The sequence below is a fragment of the Capra hircus genome, chromosome 26, assembly GCF_001704415.2.
Source record: "Capra hircus breed San Clemente chromosome 26, ASM170441v1, whole genome shotgun sequence".
Taxonomy (NCBI): domain Eukaryota; kingdom Metazoa; phylum Chordata; class Mammalia; order Artiodactyla; family Bovidae; genus Capra; species Capra hircus.
The window spans coordinates 14958573-14979136 of NC_030833.1; the positions used below are offsets into that span (position 1 = coordinate 14958573).

At 48.0% G+C, this 20564-nt stretch overlaps 1 protein-coding gene across 3 annotated transcripts; it reads right to left on the minus strand.

Moving 5' to 3' along the window:
• Positions 662–19990, minus strand: PNLIPRP2 (pancreatic lipase related protein 2). 3 transcript variants are annotated; one of them, XM_005698515.3, is made up of 13 exons: positions 19899–19990; positions 19602–19704; positions 16689–16843; positions 14518–14643; positions 11989–12123; positions 11173–11284; positions 10035–10154; positions 8727–8846; positions 6105–6223; positions 5557–5686; positions 4245–4356; positions 2453–2620; positions 662–781 (listed from the first exon to the last, which is right to left on the minus strand). In XM_005698515.3, exons 2-13 carry the CDS (start codon positions 19648–19650, stop codon positions 718–720), a joined length of 1410 nt encoding a protein of 469 aa, XP_005698572.1. In that variant the 5' UTR covers positions 19651–19704; positions 19899–19990; the 3' UTR covers positions 662–717. The 3 variants fall into 3 exon arrangements, with proteins under 3 accessions (XP_005698572.1, XP_013830755.1, XP_013830756.1); XM_013975301.2 differs by lacking the exon at positions 19899–19990 and having other exon boundaries at positions 19602–19834; XM_013975302.2 differs by lacking the exons at positions 16689–16843; positions 19899–19990 and having other exon boundaries at positions 19602–19816.

Consider the following 20564-nt stretch of genomic DNA (forward strand, 5'->3'; position numbering starts at 1 on the left):
ACTCTCACATCCACACATGACTACTGGAAATACCATAGCTTTGACTAAGGGAATCTTCGTTGCTGTCTACATTTGTCATAGTTTATAAATTCTCTCTCTCTCTCTTTTTTTTTTTCTTAAAAAGAGAGATATAGGGCTGGGATATGTGAGATAGGTGTGCAAATATTCTGTACAGAGACTATTTCAGGGAGAACTTGAGCTGTCTCTGGGAAGAGGAAGTGAGAGGCCCTAGGGCAAAGCTGGAAGGACAGGATCTTGGGTAAAAGCTCACTTCTGAATCGTTTGCATTTTGTGCCATGTTTGTGTAGTAAATTCTTTTAAAGCTCCTCTCCCTCCATGGTGGAGGCAGATTCCACCTAGATTACTCCCAGAGTCACTCATGCCACAGGCTGCTCTTACATGGGGTCTGCTCTCTACCCCAGGATACTGTAAGCTGAGTGGGCAACATGTGGAAGCAACGTTTTCAAGCAGGACAGAATTCCACTGTCTAAGGATATAAAATCCATTAGGACAGACCACACAAAGTATCCTGGAAGAGAGATGGCGGAGGAGGTGGACCTGTAGAATGTTTTAGACATTATCTTGTGGCCAAGTTGGCTCCAGCCCCCCAAATCTTTTCTAAAATGTGACTCAGAACATGACGAATGTCAAACTAACAACATCAGAACAAGGCCATTGAAATTTTATTATCACAAAGATAAAAGGGACACCACATTTTTAACAAGGGTAGAGGGTTTGTAATGCATCTTCTTGCACTGTGTTGTTGCTGCAAAAATTATACCTGCGGAGGAAAACATTTCTGGCATGAGGTTCTTTTGCTTGTTGAAAAGCGGCTTCAGGTGAGTAAACAGTTTTTGGCTAATCCGCTGGAATTCAGACCCCTTTGACTGAAAAGCTCTCCTACCCGAGGCAGAGTCCAAGTGATGCTCAGAAAGCAAACCCCCTCAAACAATCTCCTCTCTTCCTTGGACTTTTAAAGAGCTGAGAGTGAGTCAGTGGTCAGACCCAGGATTTTCAAAACCCAAGGGGTTATCCCCGAGCTCTCTGTGCTATGCAGCAGCTTCCCACTGATTATCTGTTTTACACATGGTAGTGTATAAATGTCAATGCTCCCCTCCCAATTCATCCCACCCTCCCTTTCTCCTCGCTGCGCCCACATGTCTGTTCTCTACATCTGTGTCTGTATTCCTGCCCTGCAAATATGTTCATCGGCACCATTTTTCTAGATTCCATATATGTGCATTAATGTATGATATTTGTGATGACCTAGAGGGATGGGATGGGGCTTTCCAGGTGATACTAGTGGTAAAGAACTTGCCTGCCAATGCAGGACACTTGGGAAACTTCCCACAGTTTGATCCCTAAGTTGGGGACCCCCCTCTAGAAGAAGGTATGGCAACCCACTCCAGTAATTCTTGCCTGGAGAATCCCATGGACAGAGTAGCCTGGCGGGCTACAGGCCATAGGGTTGCACAGAGTCGATGAAGTGACTTAGCACACACGCACGGAGAGGTGGGATGGGAGTGTGGGGTGGAGACTCAGGAGGGAGAGCGGTATAGGTATGCATATAGCAGATTCACTTGGTTGTAGCAGAAACTAACACAACATTGTAAAGCAATTATACTCTAATAAAAAAATAAAATAGCAAAAGCAAAGAAAAGAAAAAACCCAGAGGGTTTTGAGCCTGGCAATGATGATCTTTTTAAGGTGGACTTTTCTCTTTTCATATTTTTAGATACAGCTGGGTACCCTCCCAGCTCCTACCAGGTAAGGTTCTGTTCCCTCTGAATGAGAAGAGTTTGCCACTATGAGCTAGATCCGATACATGCCATAGTCTCCAAACAAAGCAATTTACATTCCTAACTGCTCCCCAGCTGAAATTAACTCAGAGGTTTCCGCCAAGTACTTCCCAGGTGTCTTCCTTATTGTTTAAGATAAAACAGTTTCATATTTGCCCGTTTCTTTTTTTTCATGGTTCTACATGATTTTGTTTTTCTTTTCTTTTTTAAAAAGTTTATTTATTCTTAATTGAAGGATAATTGCTTTACAGTATTGTGTTGGTTTGTACCAAACATCAACACAAATCAGCCCTTCTTGAACATATGCCTAAATACTGATGCCTTGCTCCTGCCAACGTGAGTTTGGCTTAAGGAAATCATTTATTTTTCAAAAGTAAATTGATGGATAGATGGAGAGTTGAGGTGAATAGTTGGGTAGATGAATGGATAGTTGGCTGGATGGCCAGAAGCATGAGACGACAGGTGTCTGGATAGATGGCTGGATAGATGAGTGGACAGATAAGTGGATGAACAGAAAGGGCTGGATGCATGTATTAGTGGATAAATGCATAGATGCATAGGTTGGTGATTGGATGGATGAATGGATGGGCTGGTGAACAGATTGATAGCTAAATATAGAAAATAAAACTTTAGATGGAATAAAAGATACGCACTCAGTCCTATCTTCACCACCTTGCACTGTTATTCTGGAAGCCCCTAGTTTGGGCCGGAAGAGATTTATCACATTGTTGTTCCAAAGGAACTTGACCTTCTGGACTTTTCCAATATTGAGGTCCACATCAATGTCATGCATATGAGTTGCATCTGGTTGGAGGGATCCTCTGAAAACATAGACATAAAATATTTTATCAGGTGTATATATAAATACATAGGTTGATAGCAATCTATTGTTTTTCCAAACAACAGCCACTGTTGCTGATTTTCTGCAAATAAATTGTATAACTTCATACACATCCAGGGACGGGTAAATCACAAAGGTGTTTGTAAACAATACAACTTTTAAAAATATTAGACTCTAGATTTCCATTGTGTTTTTCCCTGGGACTCCCAGGTGACACAGTGGTAAAAAATCTGCCTACCAATGCAGGAGACTCAAGAGATGCGGGTTTGATCCCTGGGTCAGGAAGATTCCCTGGTGTAGGAGATGGCAACCCACTCCAGTATTCTTGCCTGGAAAATTCCATGGATAGAGGAGCTTGGCAGGCTACAGTCCATAGAGTCGCAAAGAGTCAGACGTACCGAACGACTAAGCACACACACACAGTTTGTCCCTAGAGGGAAGTTAAATATTTGGAGTTGCATATTGGGGTTGCATATTAACCCTGTTGGAGAAGGCAATGGCACCCCACTCCAGTACTCTTGCCTGGAAAATCCCATGGATGCAGGACCCTGGTGGGCCGTGGTTCGTGGGGTCGCTAGGAGTCGGACACGACTGAGCGACTTCACTTTCACTTTTCACTTTCCTTCATTGGAGAAGGAAATGGCAATCCACTTCAGTGTTCTTGCCTGGAGAATCCCAGGGACAGGGGAGCCTGGTAGGCTACCGTCTATGGAGTCTCACAGAGTCGGACACGACTGAAGCGACTTAGCAGCAGCAGCATTAACCCTGTTGGTTTACTGTGGGACTAATTAATGCAATATCTTATGTTCAAAGATGCCTGCGGGTCAGCTGAGGTCATTTGTTATCACCTCATATGTAGCACAGGAAGTGGTCAAAGAGTTTTAACATGAAAATTATTATGTAGAACTTAGTGCAGAAAACAGTCTATCTTTACAGCGTTGGGAGTGTGAAAGCGTTAGTTGCTCAGTCGTGTCTGACTCTGGGACCCCGTGGACTGTCGTCCACCAGGTTCCTCTATCCACGGAACTCTCCAGGCAAGAATCCTGGAGTGAGTTGCCTTTCCCTTCTCCAGGGGGATCTTCCTGACCCAGGTCTCCTTACAGGCATGTTCTTTATATGAGCCACCAGGGAAGCCCTTTTACAGCATTGGTATGCATTTGTCCAACATCCATTCACCAAACACCTCACATACCCAGCAGAAGTAGGCACGGAGGCTGCTACAGCGATGAGAAGGCGGCCTCAGGCTTCCTTTGTGTGTATGTGTAGGGGATGAAGTGTGCGTGTTGGTGAGGAGGGAGTTGCCACACAAATGCGCCTGGCCTGAGGAGAATTGGATATTCATAAAACCTAAGCCGGGAAGCAACAAATGACAGTTCAGAAGAAGTCCGCATTTGTCTCATGTTAAATAGTGACTTCTCCCTCTTTTCACTCGTCTGTAAATAGGGTGATTGAACCAGATCCTAGACTTCCATCCAGCTTCGACATTTCAGGATTCAATGGTTCCGTATCATAGGTGGCTAGGTTTATAAAGCAGTTTATACCTAATCTCATACGAGTAATCTACCATGGAAAGTCTGGTCATTTCCCTTTACTATCAAACTTACTTGAAAATTTGATATTGTTTTGAGTTTCCATTACTTCCATACAAAGCAATTCTGATGGACCCCCTCACTTTCTTTGTTCCAGCCAGTGTGACGGATACCCTATATCTCCAACCTGTCCAAAGAAATGCAATCATTAAATTAACTCATCTTGTTGAAAAAAATGACCCTATGGAGGCAGTCTTGTTCCAAGCTGAGTCTTCTGTGGGTGAGGGGTAGGAGTGAATACACATGATGCTTTTCTTCAGTGAGGATTGGTGTCCTAAGATCCAGGTTGCTCTCCCTGGCCTCCCCCAACCGCCAATCTTCTGGTATTAAAAACAATGATGCAGGGTCCATTCTTGAGCACATATGCTCATTCACACATGCAAGTATTTTTCCTAAGCAAATTCTGAGAAGAAGAAGAATGACTAGGTTAAAGTCTTATGCATATAAGACATTATAGAGACTGCCAAACTGTGATCTTTCATGACAAATATTGTGAAGATTACATGAAGTGTTTTATAAAGTGCTACATAACTTTTTAAAGTTTGAAACTCCTTTGAACAACAATTGTTCTTCATTCGGTTACCATTACTTATAACACATGAATCTTGATCATTTCACTATCTGGTATTTTTTAAATGAGAAGCTGGGCAAAACAACAAAAATACAACCTGATTATGTGTATGTAGGGGGACTGATATGACATAATTAGTGGGGAGACTTCTTGACTTACAGCAACTTTGCCCCACGTCACCTAAAGAAAATCAGTCCTGCATATTCATTGGAAGCACTGATACTGAAGCTAAAGCTGCAATACTTTGGCCACTTGATGCAAACAGCTGACTCATTGGAAAATACCTTGATGCTGGGAAAGATTGAGGGCAGGAGGAGAAGGGGAAGACAGAGAATGAGATGGTTGGATGGCATCACTAACTCGATGGACATGGGTTTGAGCAAACTCCGGGAGACAGAGAAGGACAGGGAAGCCTAGCAAGTTGCAGTCCATGGGGTCACGCAGAGTCGGACACGACTGAGCAACTGAACTGAACTGAACGCTCTCCTTCTGTTATGGATCCATCCTTCTGGCCACAGGGTTGAGTGAACTTGTAACCCAGCTTGGGCCAATCACTGTACTTTATTCCACTGACCGGGATTTTTGGTTAAAGGGTGAACTTGAGACCTAAGACAAATGCCATTCTACTGTCTTTCATTATAGCTTAAAATGGTTGGAGCTGAGTTTCTGTTAAATTGCTACCGAGGGTCCTATGAAGGCTGAAACACCTTTAAAATTATTTGCAAGAATTTTTAAATTCGTAAAATGGAAACTTACTTGTAAAGTTACCACTGCTCCCTGTGTTCAGGAAAAAGGTTTGTCCCACGGCACTGGTTTTCCCCTGGAATTGGTCAGCATAGTGCCCCATTTTGGGACATCCTCCCGCTGGACAAGGAAAACAGCCACCCTAGTGAAAGAAAACAGTTTGTCTGTGGTTCGTAGTCCTTGGACTCATCACTCATTCTATCAGTCAATTCATCTTCTATTCCATCCATCCATCCATCCCTCATCCATCTTCTCATCTACCTATCCATCTTTCCATTCAGGTATCCATTCTGTGCCTGCTCCCCAGGACCCCACACTGATCCATGCATGCTTGCATCCATCTACCCATCCATGCATCCACTGGGAATTTTCCAGAATGAAAAGCTGGGGATCTAGGGAAGTCCCAGTACAGTTCAGATCTGTGCTGTTCCTCTCCTGTCCCTCCTACTCCTAGGAGGAAGGCTCTCTTCAGCCACAGAGTTACATCTCTACTCTGTTCCAAGTCACAGGGACAAAACCACCACCACCACCATCTTCCCTGGGCCCCTGGTGTGCCTTACCTCCTGAAACTGTTCGTAGGAGGCACATGGGTAGCCTAAGAAGCCATCAGGGTTGAGAATACTGCTTGAGTAGTACTTGTAGCTTCTTAAGTGACTGCATGCCACGAAGTCTTGGACTCCTGGGAAACCAAAGGCCACAGAGGCTCACAAGAGGCATTAAACTTTTGAAGCCTGAACCATTCTGACTGAGAGAGGAATCACCTCTGCATTTCACAGGTGGGTATCACTGCTCCTGAACACCTTGGCCACAGTTCAAAACTTCTACCATTGACCTTGACATACTTGGCAAGTAGAAAATTTGGGGGCTTGTTTGTAGTGGTGGTTGGCTGGAGTTGCTTTCTTCTCCCTGGTACTGTCCATTTTCTGGGGAGGTCCTCCTCAGGGCTAGGCAAGTGTTAGGGAGTGAGAAGTTCTAACAAGCACCTTTATCTAATCCTCCAGGGCCAGGCATGTATTGTAAATGATTGATGAAAGCTTGGGGGCTTTGGAGGTGTGGCTAGCAAAATATATATATATATATATATATATATATATATATATATATATATATATATATATATATATGGGCTTCCCAGGTGGCTCACTGATAAAGAATTCACCTGCCAATTAGGAGACCCAAGAAACACAGGTTTGACCCCTGGATCAGAAAGATCCCCTGGAGGAGGAAGTGGCAATCCACTCCAGCATTCTTGCTTGGACAATTTCATGAACAGAGAAGCCTGGTGGGTTACAGTCCATGGAGTCACAGAGAGTCAAACAGAGAGTCAGACGTGACTGAGTATACATATACGTATATATTTCACCTTTCACATGAAGCCAGCTTTTCTGTCTACCGTCTCAGGCTGAGAAATTTCTCCTTATTCCTCTAGGCACAAGGTAAAAGCAGTGGAAGGTAAGGTCACCGTGGCCTCTGACCACTCTCACTGCATTTTATGATCACCTTTCTCTTTAAACCAAAGTCCTCTTGTTGGGGAAATTGCTTTTTTTTTTTTTTATCTCTCCAGCTATTAATACGTGGTACAAAACTTCCCATGGAGTGATCCACAGTGACCCTGACCTACCTGGTGGCCACGGCTGGGAGGTCTGCTGGGCTTTATCCCTCAACACGGGGGAAAGGAAGGTTGCACTTTGTGCTGGGGGAGAATTATCACCTCATAGTGCCCCCAGTCCTGCGTGTCCCACACCAGCACTCATTACCAGACAACAGAACCTGTTTCAAACTTAATTGTTTCTTTCATCCAAAATTGCTACCCAGGGATTGCATAATAGAGGAGCAAGTGGAGGTAATTGTTCCTCAGTGCCTGCGCCAGGGTGACCCGGTGTGCGCACAATAGAAACCCGCTCCAGCATCTAGGCTGTTCTCTCTCTCCCTGTCGTCTCTCTAATTAAACCTGGGCTCCTTCCTATTATGTGTGCCCAGCCTGCCACTGCTGGGAGACGGCAGCCCTCATTGTGACTCTGGTGTTCATTCTGAGAGCAGATCAGCAGAAGAGCACACCCCACACACACACCCCACCAGGAGGTGCCTGGTGCTGAGTAGCTGCTGCTGCTTCTGCTAAGTCGCTTCAGTCGTGTCCTACTCTGTGCGACTCCATAGACAGCAGCCCACCAGGCTTCCCCGTCCTTGGGATTCTCCAGGCAAGAACACTGGAGTGGGTTGCCAGGTGCTGAGTAGAGGGGAGGTCAAACGCTCCACCGACTGGCGATGGATGCTGGCTGTTGTCTTACCGACTCTGCTCTTTCACATGAAGTATAAGCAATATTAAGATGCCACAGGAGGCCACTCAACTCAAGGTAATGGTGGACTAGAGCTTGCTCTGGACCAGCACAAGGTACCGAGGAGAGGCCCGGAGGCCCGGAACACAGCCTTTGGCCTTGGGGGATCTCCCAGCTCGGAAAAATAAAGACTGAAATGAGATGATCGCAGACTCAGAGTCTCTACTTTCAGGGAGGAGAGGGAAACCTGTTCTCACTGAAGTGGTAACAGGAACAGCCCAAAGCAGAAAAAGGGACGGCTGGCTGACGGCGATGGTGCTTCAGGTCATGTAACATTAGGGGCGCTGAGCCTGATTTCTCAGATGAGCAGAGACACACACAAGGTTAGCCCCCTCTCCCAGACCCCCAGCCTCTGCCTCCTCACAAGCGCCTCCAAAACCCCAGGGCACGGCCTCCTCCCTCTCCCCATTGTCTTCTTGCCAGCTCACTTCCTTTCCGTTCCTAGCATCTGATAACAGCAAATGGCAAGAAAGTCAAAACCCTTTCACATCTTTGCTTCCACCCTGCAGTTCTCCAAGGGGCCGACCCTGGAGACAGCATGGGAGCCAAAGCCAGAACTGGGTCCTAGCCGATGGGCAAGGGCAGCCCATGTCTCAGCATCCTGGTGCAGGGCAGGGGATGGCACAGGCTGGGCATGTGGTTGGGCTTTGCAGCCGGAAAATGGCCTTCAATATAAGGCGGACTTGGGCCAGTTTTATCACTTTTCTGAGCCAGTTTCCTTGTCTGTAAAATGGGGCTAACCAGAGTCACTATCTCAGGCCACTGTGGTGAAAATGTCTGTCAACACCACACACCCTGCCTTCTCTCTAAGTGGAGCAGCTGGGCTCATTTCTCTCATTCACGTACCTTGCCATATTCCATTTATATCTATGATGGTTGACAGGATGTTTTTCTGACATCCAGGCATTTCCTTTCCTCCATTTGGGTAGAAGTCCAGGTGGCCCACTTTTTGTCTTATTCCCAGACCTGAAACATTGGGAGCAGAGGTGAACAGGGAGTGGGAGGAAGGCGGTCCCAGAGTCAGGTGATGGCTACAGAAAGCATTCAGCTCCTTCCAGCGGGAGCAAGAAACTGCTTGGCAAATTTTGTCCTTGGCACGGCCACCCTGTCTCTGGCTCTGTAGAAAGTTCTCAGAGATAAGCACTTGGCAAGACAAGGGAGGAGAGAATGGAGCACAGAAGATGAAGGGGAAGGTAGGTTCTGGGTGAGCAGGCACACGTGTATTTGTGTGTGTCTGTCTGTCTGTCTTGGAGAGACTCTGAACAACTTGGATACTATTATTGGTGTCCTAATACCATTATGCACCAGAAGACACATGTCAGGGCTGGTGCAATTTTTATGACTTTACTCATTTAAAAATTTTGGTTTCTACATGATAGTGTTATGCTGAGACCACATAAATTATGTTGCTGTATTGAGAACCAGAGCATAGTGGCTAAGTGGTTTGGATTTTGAAGCCCACAGGCCCATGATCGCATTCTGGTTCTACTTATAGATCTGTGATCCTGGGCAAGCATTTGACCTTGTTGAGCCTCAGTTTCCTCAGCTATGAAATGGTAATAACAATACTCACTTTTTAGGGCAATGAAATCACAATGATTAATGAGTGAAGGTGTACAAAATGTTCAATGCAGCACATGGTAAATGCTCCATAAGTGATAGCATCATGAAAACATATTCTTCATTGGCACATTTCATGAGTTGATTTTAGAAGAATTAAGGATATTTAATCTCTGACAAAACAAACTTTAACCACAGCTTTGCCATAAGAAGGAAAAAAATTCAAAAATTCACTTTGCTTTTTGCAAGTACAGGTCAAACGTCGATAATAAATACATCTGCCACTCTCGATATTGGCAGACCAAGGAAGAATGCAGAGATGTAGACTGAGTGAGCCTCCCATGGCCTATAGACGTCTGCTGTCCGACCAGGGGCCTCGGGTTGTTATCACTGGCACTGAACTTTTGGTTTGTGACTGACACCTATTTTGGCTAGTCAGTGCCCAAACTGTTTCCTGTGGCTACCTGTTTTGTATACCACCCTGCGGTATGCGTTGGGGGTTGGGGGAGGGGGGCAGGGGTTGCACGCCTGGGCCTGGAACTGCTCCCTTCAGTTACAGCCTTGGTCCCTGAGAGGTGAGGTGAGGGGACTCACTCAGGAAAGGGATTATGGAGGCAGAATCCGTGTGAATCACATCCACAAACATGGCATCGGACGGGTCCAGCCGAACCTCCTCGGGCGTGCCCTCGAAGCATGGCTGTGCAGGGTCCAGCCCTGAGAATGGGGAGGGGAGGTGGACAGGGAGGCCGCACTCTAAGACCAGCCAGGATCTAAACCCTGTACCCGCGAAATCCACGGAGATCTCTGGACAAAGGGTGCTACACCCCAGCAGTCATAGTTGGAAGGATTCAGAAGGCTGCCAGTGGGGTCGTTGGCTGCCAAAGAGCATCAGGAAGTCCCCACTGTCTGGCTCCATGGAGGATTGGGGTGGCGCCCTTGCTCCCCTTGTCTCCCTTTTTCTTTTTCCCCTCACTTCTTCCTGTGGGGCCGCTACTCTCCAAGTCTGATCTCCTGGGCCTGACCTGGTCCTTGCCCAGCCTCTGAGTCCCACACAGTCTGTTCCCTTGTGTCTTTGCTCAGGCAGCCCCAAGCCTGCAGCTCACCTCCCCACATTCTCCCCTAATCTGAACCTCGCCCCTCCAAGACTCCCTCAAACCCCAGCTCCTCGTGGAACATGTGGCCTCTCCTTTCTCGGCCCATCCCCCCTCCTTGCTGTATAGGCTTCTTCTGATGTGTTAATTCTACTTTGGATTTTATTTGCCTACTTAGTCGTCTGTCTGCTGCACTAGACTATGAATTTCCTGAGACATTGAGTGAAAAGTCGCTCAGTCTTTTCTGACTCTTTGCAACCCCATGGACTATCCAGTCCATGGAATTCTCCAGGCCAGAATACTGGAGCGGGTAGCCATTCCTTTCTCCAGGGATTTTCCCAGCCCAGGGATCAAACTCAGCTCTCCTGCATTGCAGGCAGATTCTTTACTAGCTGAGCCACCAGGGAAGCCCTTCCTGAGGCAGGGGCCATGACAATTTCATCTTCAAATAGAAGCTGAGGGTGGAAGAAGCGGGGCACCCAGGACTCGATGACCGACGTCTAGTGCTGGTGCGGCTCAGTGCCTGTTCTCCCTGAACTTGGAAAGCGGGGATAATAACAATAACCCCCCCGCCGGCTGGGTTACCCTCCCTCTTCCCCCTCCCATCTCCTACCCCATCCTACATCACCCTGCGCCCCTACCTGTGATCCTGCCCACTTGGCCCCCCAGCCTCCTGCCGGCCTCAGCTGCCAGTTGTGCACCTAGGCTGTGGCCAATGAGATGCACGTTCTCGGGGCCATAGCCCAGCTCGGTCTGCAGAGGGGTGGAGCATCAGTTACCAGAGGAATGAGTAGAGAGATGCGCTGGCTCTGGGGGAGCGGGGATGAGGACAGAACCCGGCCTGGAAGCTTGGGAGGAATAACCTCTGGATCCAGGCCGCCACCTAGGACAGCATGACTCGGCCTCCCGCTGGCCACAGTCTGCAGGTCCCGGGGTCCGGCTGGCTTGTGAGGCACTGGTGCTGACCAGCAACCACCGTGTTGTCTGCAGGCCACCTTGGCCAGGACTGGCTGTGTGCACAGTGAAGTCCCATCCATACCCCACCATGGGCCTCCCTCCTGGACTCCCCCATAGGGGCCAGTTCACAGCGTAGTTCATGGCCTTCCCGAAGACTGTAAGGGACCTTCCCTAAGGATGAAGACTCTGCTGGGCTGAGAGCTGCTGGGCAGCCCAGCTCACTCTCCAATTCCCAGACCAACCTTCAAGGAAGGCTTATCTCAAAAAGGAAAACTGAGGCTCAAAGAGGCTAGTCTTCCCCGGGCCTCACAGCTACGGATCTTCAGGACAGCCAGGGAGGGAAGTTTGCAGCTTCCTGAAGCAAAGGCCTTCCTTGACTCCTGGCTTCCAAGCTCTGCCTGACCCCATGGGTCCCCAGGCTGCCTCTGGGTGCCCTGGGGTGCTGACCTGGCCCCCTCCCTGCCCCCTCCCCACAGCATGTGTCCCGGGCAGGGGTTTACCGACAGCCCTTGTACGAAGAACGCTATCTCCGCTCCCACGACCCGAGTGTTGTGGACGGCCTGGGTGTATTCTGTCCACGCCCCATGTTCCCAGTCCACACAGATGCAGTTCACCTTCTCCACTTTAAACATTTTCTGGGGAAGAGAAACCAGTTTATTAACAGCCACCAGTTGCACACTCCAGAGACAGGAATTCGCATCTATCAAGCACCTAGCTTGTTTGCATCAAGGCTTTAATATTCCTCACTTTTGTCCTGGTCCTCACCACAGCCCTATGAATTGGGAATATACTTATTCCCACTTAGCAGACGTGGAAACTAAGGCCTGGAACAAAGTGACCTGTCTAAGGCCTTACAGAAGGTCATTGACACAACCATGTCAGAAAGATGACTTACTAGGTCAGGGATTAATTAGTTTAGTTAAGTCACTTGGTCAGTCTTGTCTGACTCTTTGCAACCCCATGGACTGTAGCCCACCAGGCTTCTCCATCCATGGGATTCTTCAGGCAAGAATACTGGAGTGGGTTGTCATTTCCTTCTCTGAAGGATCTTCCTGACCCAGGGATTGAACTCATGTCTCTTGTCTGCATTGTCAGGTGGATTCTTTACCACCACACCACCTGGGAAGCCCAAGAGTTTTATTGCAAACAGTCACATCCATTTGTTTACCTACTGTCCACCCCTGCTTCATAGCCACAAGAGAAACCATATGAACTACAGTCGTGCGACCCACAAATGCTGCAGTATTTATTACCTGCTCTTCTACGAGAAAGTTTGCAGACTCTTATACTAGATAGTTGAAATTACAGAGAAGCTGCTTTCATATTCCCAACAATGCTTTGTATTGAGGGACGAGTCTGATAAGATGAAATTTAGACAGAGGCAGGATATCACTCTACCGGATACATGCATCTTTTGTGTCATGTGGTATCATCCAAGCACAGATACTGGTCCCTTCGGAGGAAAAAGAAACAACTTCCCTGGTGGTGCAGTGGCTAAGAATCACCCCCCGGCCAATGCAGAGGACAGCAGTTCAATCCCTTATCAGGGAAGATCCCACATGCTGTGGGACCATTAAGCCAGTGGGCCACACTCCTGAGCCCACGCTCTACAACAAGAGAAGCCACCGCAATGAGAAGCCCGCACACAGCAGTGAAGACCCAGCACAGCCAAATAAATAAATAACAGAAAGTGAAGTCGCTCAGTCATGTCCGACTCTTTGCGACCCCATGGACTATAGCCTACCAGGCTCCTCTGTCTATGGAATTTTCCAGGCAAGAGTACTGGAGTGGGTTGCTATTCCCTTCTCCAGAGGATCTTCCCGACCCAGGAATTGAACCCAGGTCTCCCAAATTGCAGGCAGACGCTTTACCATCTGAGCCACCAGGGAAGCCCAAATAACAGAAAAGGTAACACTATTTCCTTTGTTCATTTGGGGAGGCCTCCATTTCATAGAGGAAATGAACACTATTTCCTTTGTTCATTATTGTTCATTGAGGTTGGGAAGAGCTGGGTAGTGGTTAGGATGACATGGTGGATTGCATGCGCCAGGCTCTCCAATTTCCAGGCCTACACAGCCTGATGGGCCTCAGGAGACACTTGTGAACATCCAGCCCAAGGGGAGCAGAGAACCTTGAGAAGGAACTGCTCAGGTCCATCCCAGTGCAGCCTAAGCCTCTAAGAGCCATGTGTGGGCACCTCTTACAAGCTAAAGTTGTAGACACATGGAGTTGTGGTAACTTGCACGTGGAAGACCTGGTTTTGCATTCCACCTCTGGATTCAACTTTGAGCAAGTACCGAATTTTGGGGGGGCCTTAATTTCCTCATCTATAGAGTGAGAACCATAACTGTACCTACCTCACAGCCAGGCTGAGAGGGTTAAACAGGACAAGGACTGACTGTGGAATGATTAGCACAATGCCAGAGTCACGGTAACTGTTCAGGAACTGGATGGTATGAATAATAATTCATTACCAATATTCATGATCTCTTTAAAGTTGCACTGCCCGGTACCATGGCCACTAGCCACTCGTGGCTCTTCACAATTGATTACAAAGAAATAAAATTTTAAATTCAGTTCTTTGGTCACATTAGCCACATGTCAGTTTCTCGATAAGCCCAGGTGGCAAGGGGCTCCTGATTTGGGCAGCACAGATATAGAAAATTTCCATCATCACAGAAAGTTCTACTAGATAGCAGTGCTGTAGGAGATAATGCATTTTTTATGCCACACAGGGGTTTTTGCAGAAACCATCAGAGACAAATGCCAAGTAATTGGCTGTCATCTCCACCTCTGGGACTTTTTGATTGAACTCTGGGTCTTTTCAGCATCATAAGGAGATATTTGGCTGGAGGTTGGTAAGTTGGGGGAACTTGAGAGTGGGTGCCTCTGAGAATCTGAGTTTTCCTCGGTGGTTTTAGAAAGAACCTGTCTTTCCCTGAAGGTCATTCTTTCCCAGCCTTCGGGGCTGCAGTGTTTGACTCTGTTGGTGGCGTTTGTTTCACCAGATGAGGAGGGTGGGTGCCTACCTTGCACATGTCAGTAGGCCAGCCTGAATTCCCATCATCTATAAAGCCGTGGATGACGAAGCGTGTCTTGCGGTCCAGTTGGAAGTTTGAAGCCTTGACAGTGGCTAGGTCAGTGATATTGATCCGCTGATTAAATGAGAAAAGATGAATTTAAATGTTGGTCTTTCCAAGCCACAGGCCCTTTAGAGCCCATTCCCATAAGATGAGGTCACATGTTCAACTCCCATGAACCTGGGTAAGTCTAGAAAAGGAGTTCCTGACTTATTTGGGTTTGAGGATAGAATTCAGAATGTCCAAGTTTACAGATGTTTATATACTGAAATACAGTGTTTTTTAAACTGATGAGCAACAAACCACAGTAGTCTTAGCCATACTCTGTCACCAACAGAAGTCACAGGTATTTTCATTTAATATTATAGTTGTTTTAGATGTTTGAAAATATCATTTGTACTCATTACTATTTAAAATGACTGAAGTTATTAGACCAACCCTTAGGCCTTTTTATTTAGCAAGATAATAAAGCAGCTAATTATTACCATGTACTAGCTTTGGTAGGCTGCAGTCCATGGGGTCGCAAAGAGTCGGACATGACTGAGCGACTTCACTTTCACTTTTCACTTTCATGCATTGGAGAAGGAAATGGCAACCCACTCCAGTGTTCTTGCCTGGAGAATCCTGGGGATGGGGGAGCCTGGGGGGCTGCCGTCTATGGGGTCGCACAGAGTCGGATACGACTGAAGCAAGTTAGCAGCAGCAACAGCAGCAGCAGCATCAGCAGCAGCAGCAGCAGCAGCTTATTTTACCATATCCCACATTCATCTTTTTAAATGTTCTGATAACTGTTTTCCAATATAGTTAGTATCCTTTGTGAAGTGAAAATTGTTCAGTCGTGTCCAACTCTTTGTGATCCCATGGACTGTAGCCTGCCTATTCCTCTGTCCATGGAATTCTCTAGGCAAGAGTACTAGAATGGGTAGCCATTCCCTTCTCCAAGGAATCTTCCCGATCCAGGAATTCAACCTGGATCTCCTGCATTGCAGGCAGATTCTTTACCATCTGAATCACCATGGAAGATGACTCCTTTGGGTCCAATGCATTTTATTTTATGTATTTAAAGCCCTTTCTGCTCCATGAAACTGTATCTCCCGTCATGCCTGCTGCTTTAAGCCCAGGGGTTCCTCAGCTGTTCTCTCCCAGGACCTCTTTGGTTATCTGCAGACATCTACCATACCCTTTCAGGATTTTTTTTTTTTTTTGGCATAAATTTCATTTTTTTTTTAATCTACTTTTTTTGTAATGGGGACTCTGAGTGCCGGGTTTGTTACTTAGAATCTCACAGTAGGTGACCCTGGGGACCTATATCCAGACACCGTGCTATCTCAAACTTGGTTTGGGGCCAGAGCTGTGAGCTGCTTGAGTTCTGAGCAAGCTAATTTTTAAAATCTTAATTTTACAATTTTTTTTTCCATGCAAGCGCTTATTGCACAATCGGGTATATTGCCTTAGGAAAGTCATTCCCTGGTGGGTCAAGTCCATACATCCTGATGTGCTAGAAGGACTGTCATGATCTTACCCTTTCAGGGGCTCCAGTCTCATTCCCTATTTTTTAAAAAAACTGTTATTAGAGTATAGTTACTTTACATGAGCACCTGGAGTAAGCTTGCTGGTCTTCACCTGGCAACTTTTTGGGAACTGAAGATTGCTCCGAGGGTCCCCAACTTTTCTCCTTTGTCATTAAATGTCCCCTGCTTCCCTTCTAGCTCCTAAGGAAGGATTTCTGTCTCCCGGTCCCCACCATCTGAGGGGCTTCGCTCCCTCTACTTCTTGGTGCAGAAAGAAACCAGACCCTCCCAGGGACACAAAGGCCTGGGTTTCTCCATAAAAGCTACTCATACCCACTTTCTCCCCCAAACAAGGTTCTAATCCTAGGAAGTCCTGAAGTTCTGTGCACAAATGTGTGAATATGTCAGTTTCCAGGTTAGGCATCCATCGATTTCATCAGATCCCTAGAGTTCAGACAGTTCTAACTCTATCACTGGTGAGGAAGCACCTTCTGGAAAGTTCCAAGGCCATGAATTATTCCTTAGGCAACCACATGAAGACTCCAGTGTGGGTGCCCAAATCCTCTCCCACCCCACCACCACTATACGGTCACTTTACGCCCCTCTTACTTGGTAGTTATTTGGGTTCTCATTTGTATATAGAAGAAAGTGAGCATCGATGTCCTCAGGGGACCAAGGAAATAACTTTAAAGGCCGCTGAAGGGTTCCAGTCCATGGTTTTTCATCAGAAAAGCAGCCAAAAGGTTCATAGCAAATCTCCTTTCCTGGGGCAGGAAGAGGAACAAACAGGACCCTTGTGAGGTTCTAAGAAGGAGCAATGTCAACTCAGCTGCTTGCGAGGACCCTTCAGGGCACAGCCCAGGGCTGACCAAGGCTAATCTCATCTTCATCTTTGCTGTCAGTGTTCCTCAAACTTTTGGGTAATAAGAACCACCTGGATGCTGGGGGTGAATGAGCATATACACACTCCCAGGCCCTTCCCTCAGAGATTCTGATTTGGAGGGTTTGGGGTGGGGCCCTGGAAACAGCATATTTAATAAGTGCCCCTGTTCATCAGGCAAGTTGGAGAACTGCTGAAAAATCTGGGAATCTTTGGCCCTATGACTACCTTTTCCAGGAAACTCCCAGATAGCCCTTTCTAGCCACTCACCCACCGTCAAGTATTTATCAAGTGCCTATGAATGCCCATGGCACAGAGATGCTACGTGATGAGTCTTGATGTCTCCCTTATATCCAGCACAGGCCGTGCACACAGTAGGCATTCTCAGGCATTTGTTCAATCTACATGTCTTCATGTCATCCCTTAATGCCCCTTTTCCCCTCAAGTCATTCTCTACCATTTCAGATTTCCCTGCTGTTCTTTGAAAAGGCAAATGCCCTAAGAACAGAGAGAATTTATTTTCACATCGTACTGTATAGAGTAGACGCTCCATGCATGCAACTGATGACTCAAATAACCTCATCTAAATCTGAAGGTCCTTTCTCCAGTCCATGAGACATTTTCACAGTTCTGTCACCCCTGGTATGATCAAGGGTGACATAATTTCAAATCTAGAGGATTACAGTGGATTTTTTCTCTTAGGCTTCCTCAACTGATGGTGTCAAATGTTGGTCATTCATTCAAAAACTGGTTATAGTTAATAATTGTTGTTTGCAATGTACAAGATACCACACCAGCACTTTATCAGTATTAGCCATTTTAGCCTCCAAACGGTCCTATGATCAAAGAATTTACCTCTGTTTGAAAGACGAGGAACCCAGGGCACAGAGAGGCAAAGGAAGCTCCCCAAGGTCACAGCCAGTGGTGGATCCATGATTTGAACCCCAGAAACTTAACTGGGAATAAAGGTAGGAGCTGGGGTGTGTGTGAAAGTGTGAGAGTATTAGTCACTCAGTCGTGTCTGACTCTTTGCGACCCCCTTGACTATAGCCCGCCAAACTCCTCTGTCTATGGAATTCTCTAGGCAAGAATACTGGAGTGGGTTGCCATTTCCTTCTCCAGGGGATCTTCCCAACTGAAGGATCAAACCTGAGTCTCCTACATTGCAGGGGAATTCTTTACTGCCTGAGCCATCAGAGAAGCCCAGCAGCTGGGGAGCCACAAAGACAAATCAGATCAAAACCCTGCCCTGAAAGAGAGGAAAGGTAACAGGGAAGGAATAATGATAGCATTGGATACACTGTGGGAAGAGAGAACAGTCCTGCCCGAAGGGCCCAGGAGACTAAAGCAATCTTTGCTTCAGGTGATAAAGATGGGGGCTTCGAGGCCAGGTGAAGACACCTGGGCTGTTGGGTGGATGGTGGGGAAGTGCTGGGGATGCTGAGCTGGCCAGTGGGGTGGGCAGGGCTGTGCTCCCAAAGGTGTTCTAAGGAGCCAAGTATAAGAGGTTGGCAGACAGCAGAGCCTGGAGTGTGGTGGCTGTGGGGGTGGGCGTTCAGCTCTCTGAGGGGAGTTAAGGCAAAAGTAGGGAGCTGGAGGTGAGGGTGATGGCTGAGTGTGGTTTGGCACAAGTGAGTCTGAGGAGTGGGGGATGACCCTAGTGGAGCTGCCTGGAACTTGGGAGGGCTAAGAGGGTGTTGGAGGAGACTAGGCAAGGGGTTGACCCTGAGGAAGAGAAAGATGAGGAGGGTGTGTGGGAGTGACCTTTGGGAATGCCTGCCCCTAGGGCAGCAGGAAGCAGCAGAGCAGTGGAGGAGACCACGAGGGGTCCAGAAGGCTGGAGGAATAGCCAGATCCCACCCAGGACTCTGCTGTTAGGGGTCAGGTCTTGCTGCAAGGCCAGGGTGGAATTCTAGAGAGGTAAGAAAGGGCTGGGGACAAGCCGAGGAGACAAGGGACAAGAGTCTGGCTGCAGAAGAAAGTCCTCGAAAGGACTGGAGGAGACCACATCTGCTCTTGGCGAGAGTGTGCTCAGCAGGGTTTGGGGGCCTGAGCCAGGCAGTGAGGGGTTCTGACTGATGGGATAGGAGGTGCAAAGATGGGACAGCTTGGGAAAGAGAGCACCTGGGAGGCACCCCTGAGAGGAGGTGCGGGGATAGGAATAAGCAGGTTGGGGCTCGAGGGGCCTTTGGGAGGTTTTAGGACAAGTAAAAACTTGGGGTTCTGCATCTCCCCCAGGCAGGAGGTGGGCCAGGATGGGAGTTCTCAGGGGGACAGATCCATGCCTTTCAGTCTGCAGAAGAGCCCTTGTCCATGCCCAGGGACTGAGGGTACTGGGGGCCTGAGAAGGATCCCCCACCCCTCCACCACACTGTCCACCTGCCCCAGTGGCCTGCCATCTCTGTCACCCGCTCCAGACACTGGAGAAATGGGACCAAGCTGGATGATGCTGGGTCATCTGTGCTGAGCCGGCTGCCCTGTGTTTGCCATAGAGTCAAACTCCTTGAATGGTACTGATGGTTTTATCAAGAAATAAGGATACTGTTATTAAGATAATGGTGACAATGATGCCTCTTGTCTGTCTCAGCCCAAGCAAGGCCACCCCAGGCATGGTTACCAAGGGGTGGTGACCGCATCCTCACCTCTGACTGTGGCCAGCAGGAGAAGACCGATGGTCCAGGAGGGCAGCATCTTCGTGGATGAAGCCAGAGATGCGCACGGACACCCAGATGCACGGGCAGGAGGCTGGTGAACATGGTAAGTGCCCCTCAGTACCCTCGAGGCCCTCCCCAGGAACCCTGAAGCCTCCCAGCACAGGGAGGCGGGTAGCACCTCTCTCCGATCCTGAACTCAGCCTCAGCACCCCTCTTCTGGGCCAGGTCCCTCTGGCAGCCCCAGCCCCTCCCACTCTCCCTGCCCTCACAGGGCAAGTGATTTACCGTGTGGCCCCAGGGCTTCCAGGCACAGCCCAGCAGGTTGGTCAAGGCTTTTTATAACCAGGCTTGATCCTTTGGATTCCTCAGGAAAGGACCAGAGGGCGGGGTGGAGGGGGGCTGGGGCAGGGAGCTGCTGCGAGGCAGGGTGGGGGAAGGGGGGCAGACAGCGCTCTGCACATGCCTGCTTTGAACCTAGGTTATCATAAACACACAAAGCCAGCTCAACCAGGGGAGCAGGACTGTTTTTGAAGTGAGATTCGAGGAAAGGGAAACTGACTTTGTGGGATCTCAAAGGGCTCTGTTAACCTGAATTCAAGGGTACAGTTGCCCAAAGGTTGTGCTCCCCTAGGGATAACAGGGAAACGCCAAGCTGCAGGGCTTCCTGTTCAAAAATCCCTAGGTAAACAGGAACCCTAGACTCATCTCATTGCCCTGCAGACCCTGGCAGAGCCATGCAGAAGCGGGTGGCTTATGCAGACAGCCCTTGGTTACTTTGGTGGTAGAGTGGGCGGGGAGCATCCTTCTAGAGAACCCGGACAGAGTTATAAAAGCCCTGTAGTTGGAGGCACTCCAAAGAGTAAAATAAACACTGTTCAAATACAGCTTTGTTTGGAAACAGTATCGTCTAAGACCCAGAGATAAGATTGGAGGTGTTTTCTTTCCTTCAGG

Bases quoted from the DNA above. Each gene is read 5' to 3' on its own strand.
- PNLIPRP2 (XM_005698515.3), bottom strand. From the start codon at position 19,650: ATGCTGCCCTCCTGGACCATCGGTCTTCTCCTGCTGGCCACAGTCAGA. The intron at 10,155-11,172 runs GTAGGGGCGCAG...CCCCATTCTCAG, and splicing joins CCAAGTGGGCAGGATCACAG to GGCTGGACCCTGCACAGCCA. The intron at 4,357-5,556 runs GTAAGTTTCCAT...TTCTTTGGACAG, and splicing joins GAGCAGTGGTAACTTTACAA to GTTGGAGATATAGGGTATCC.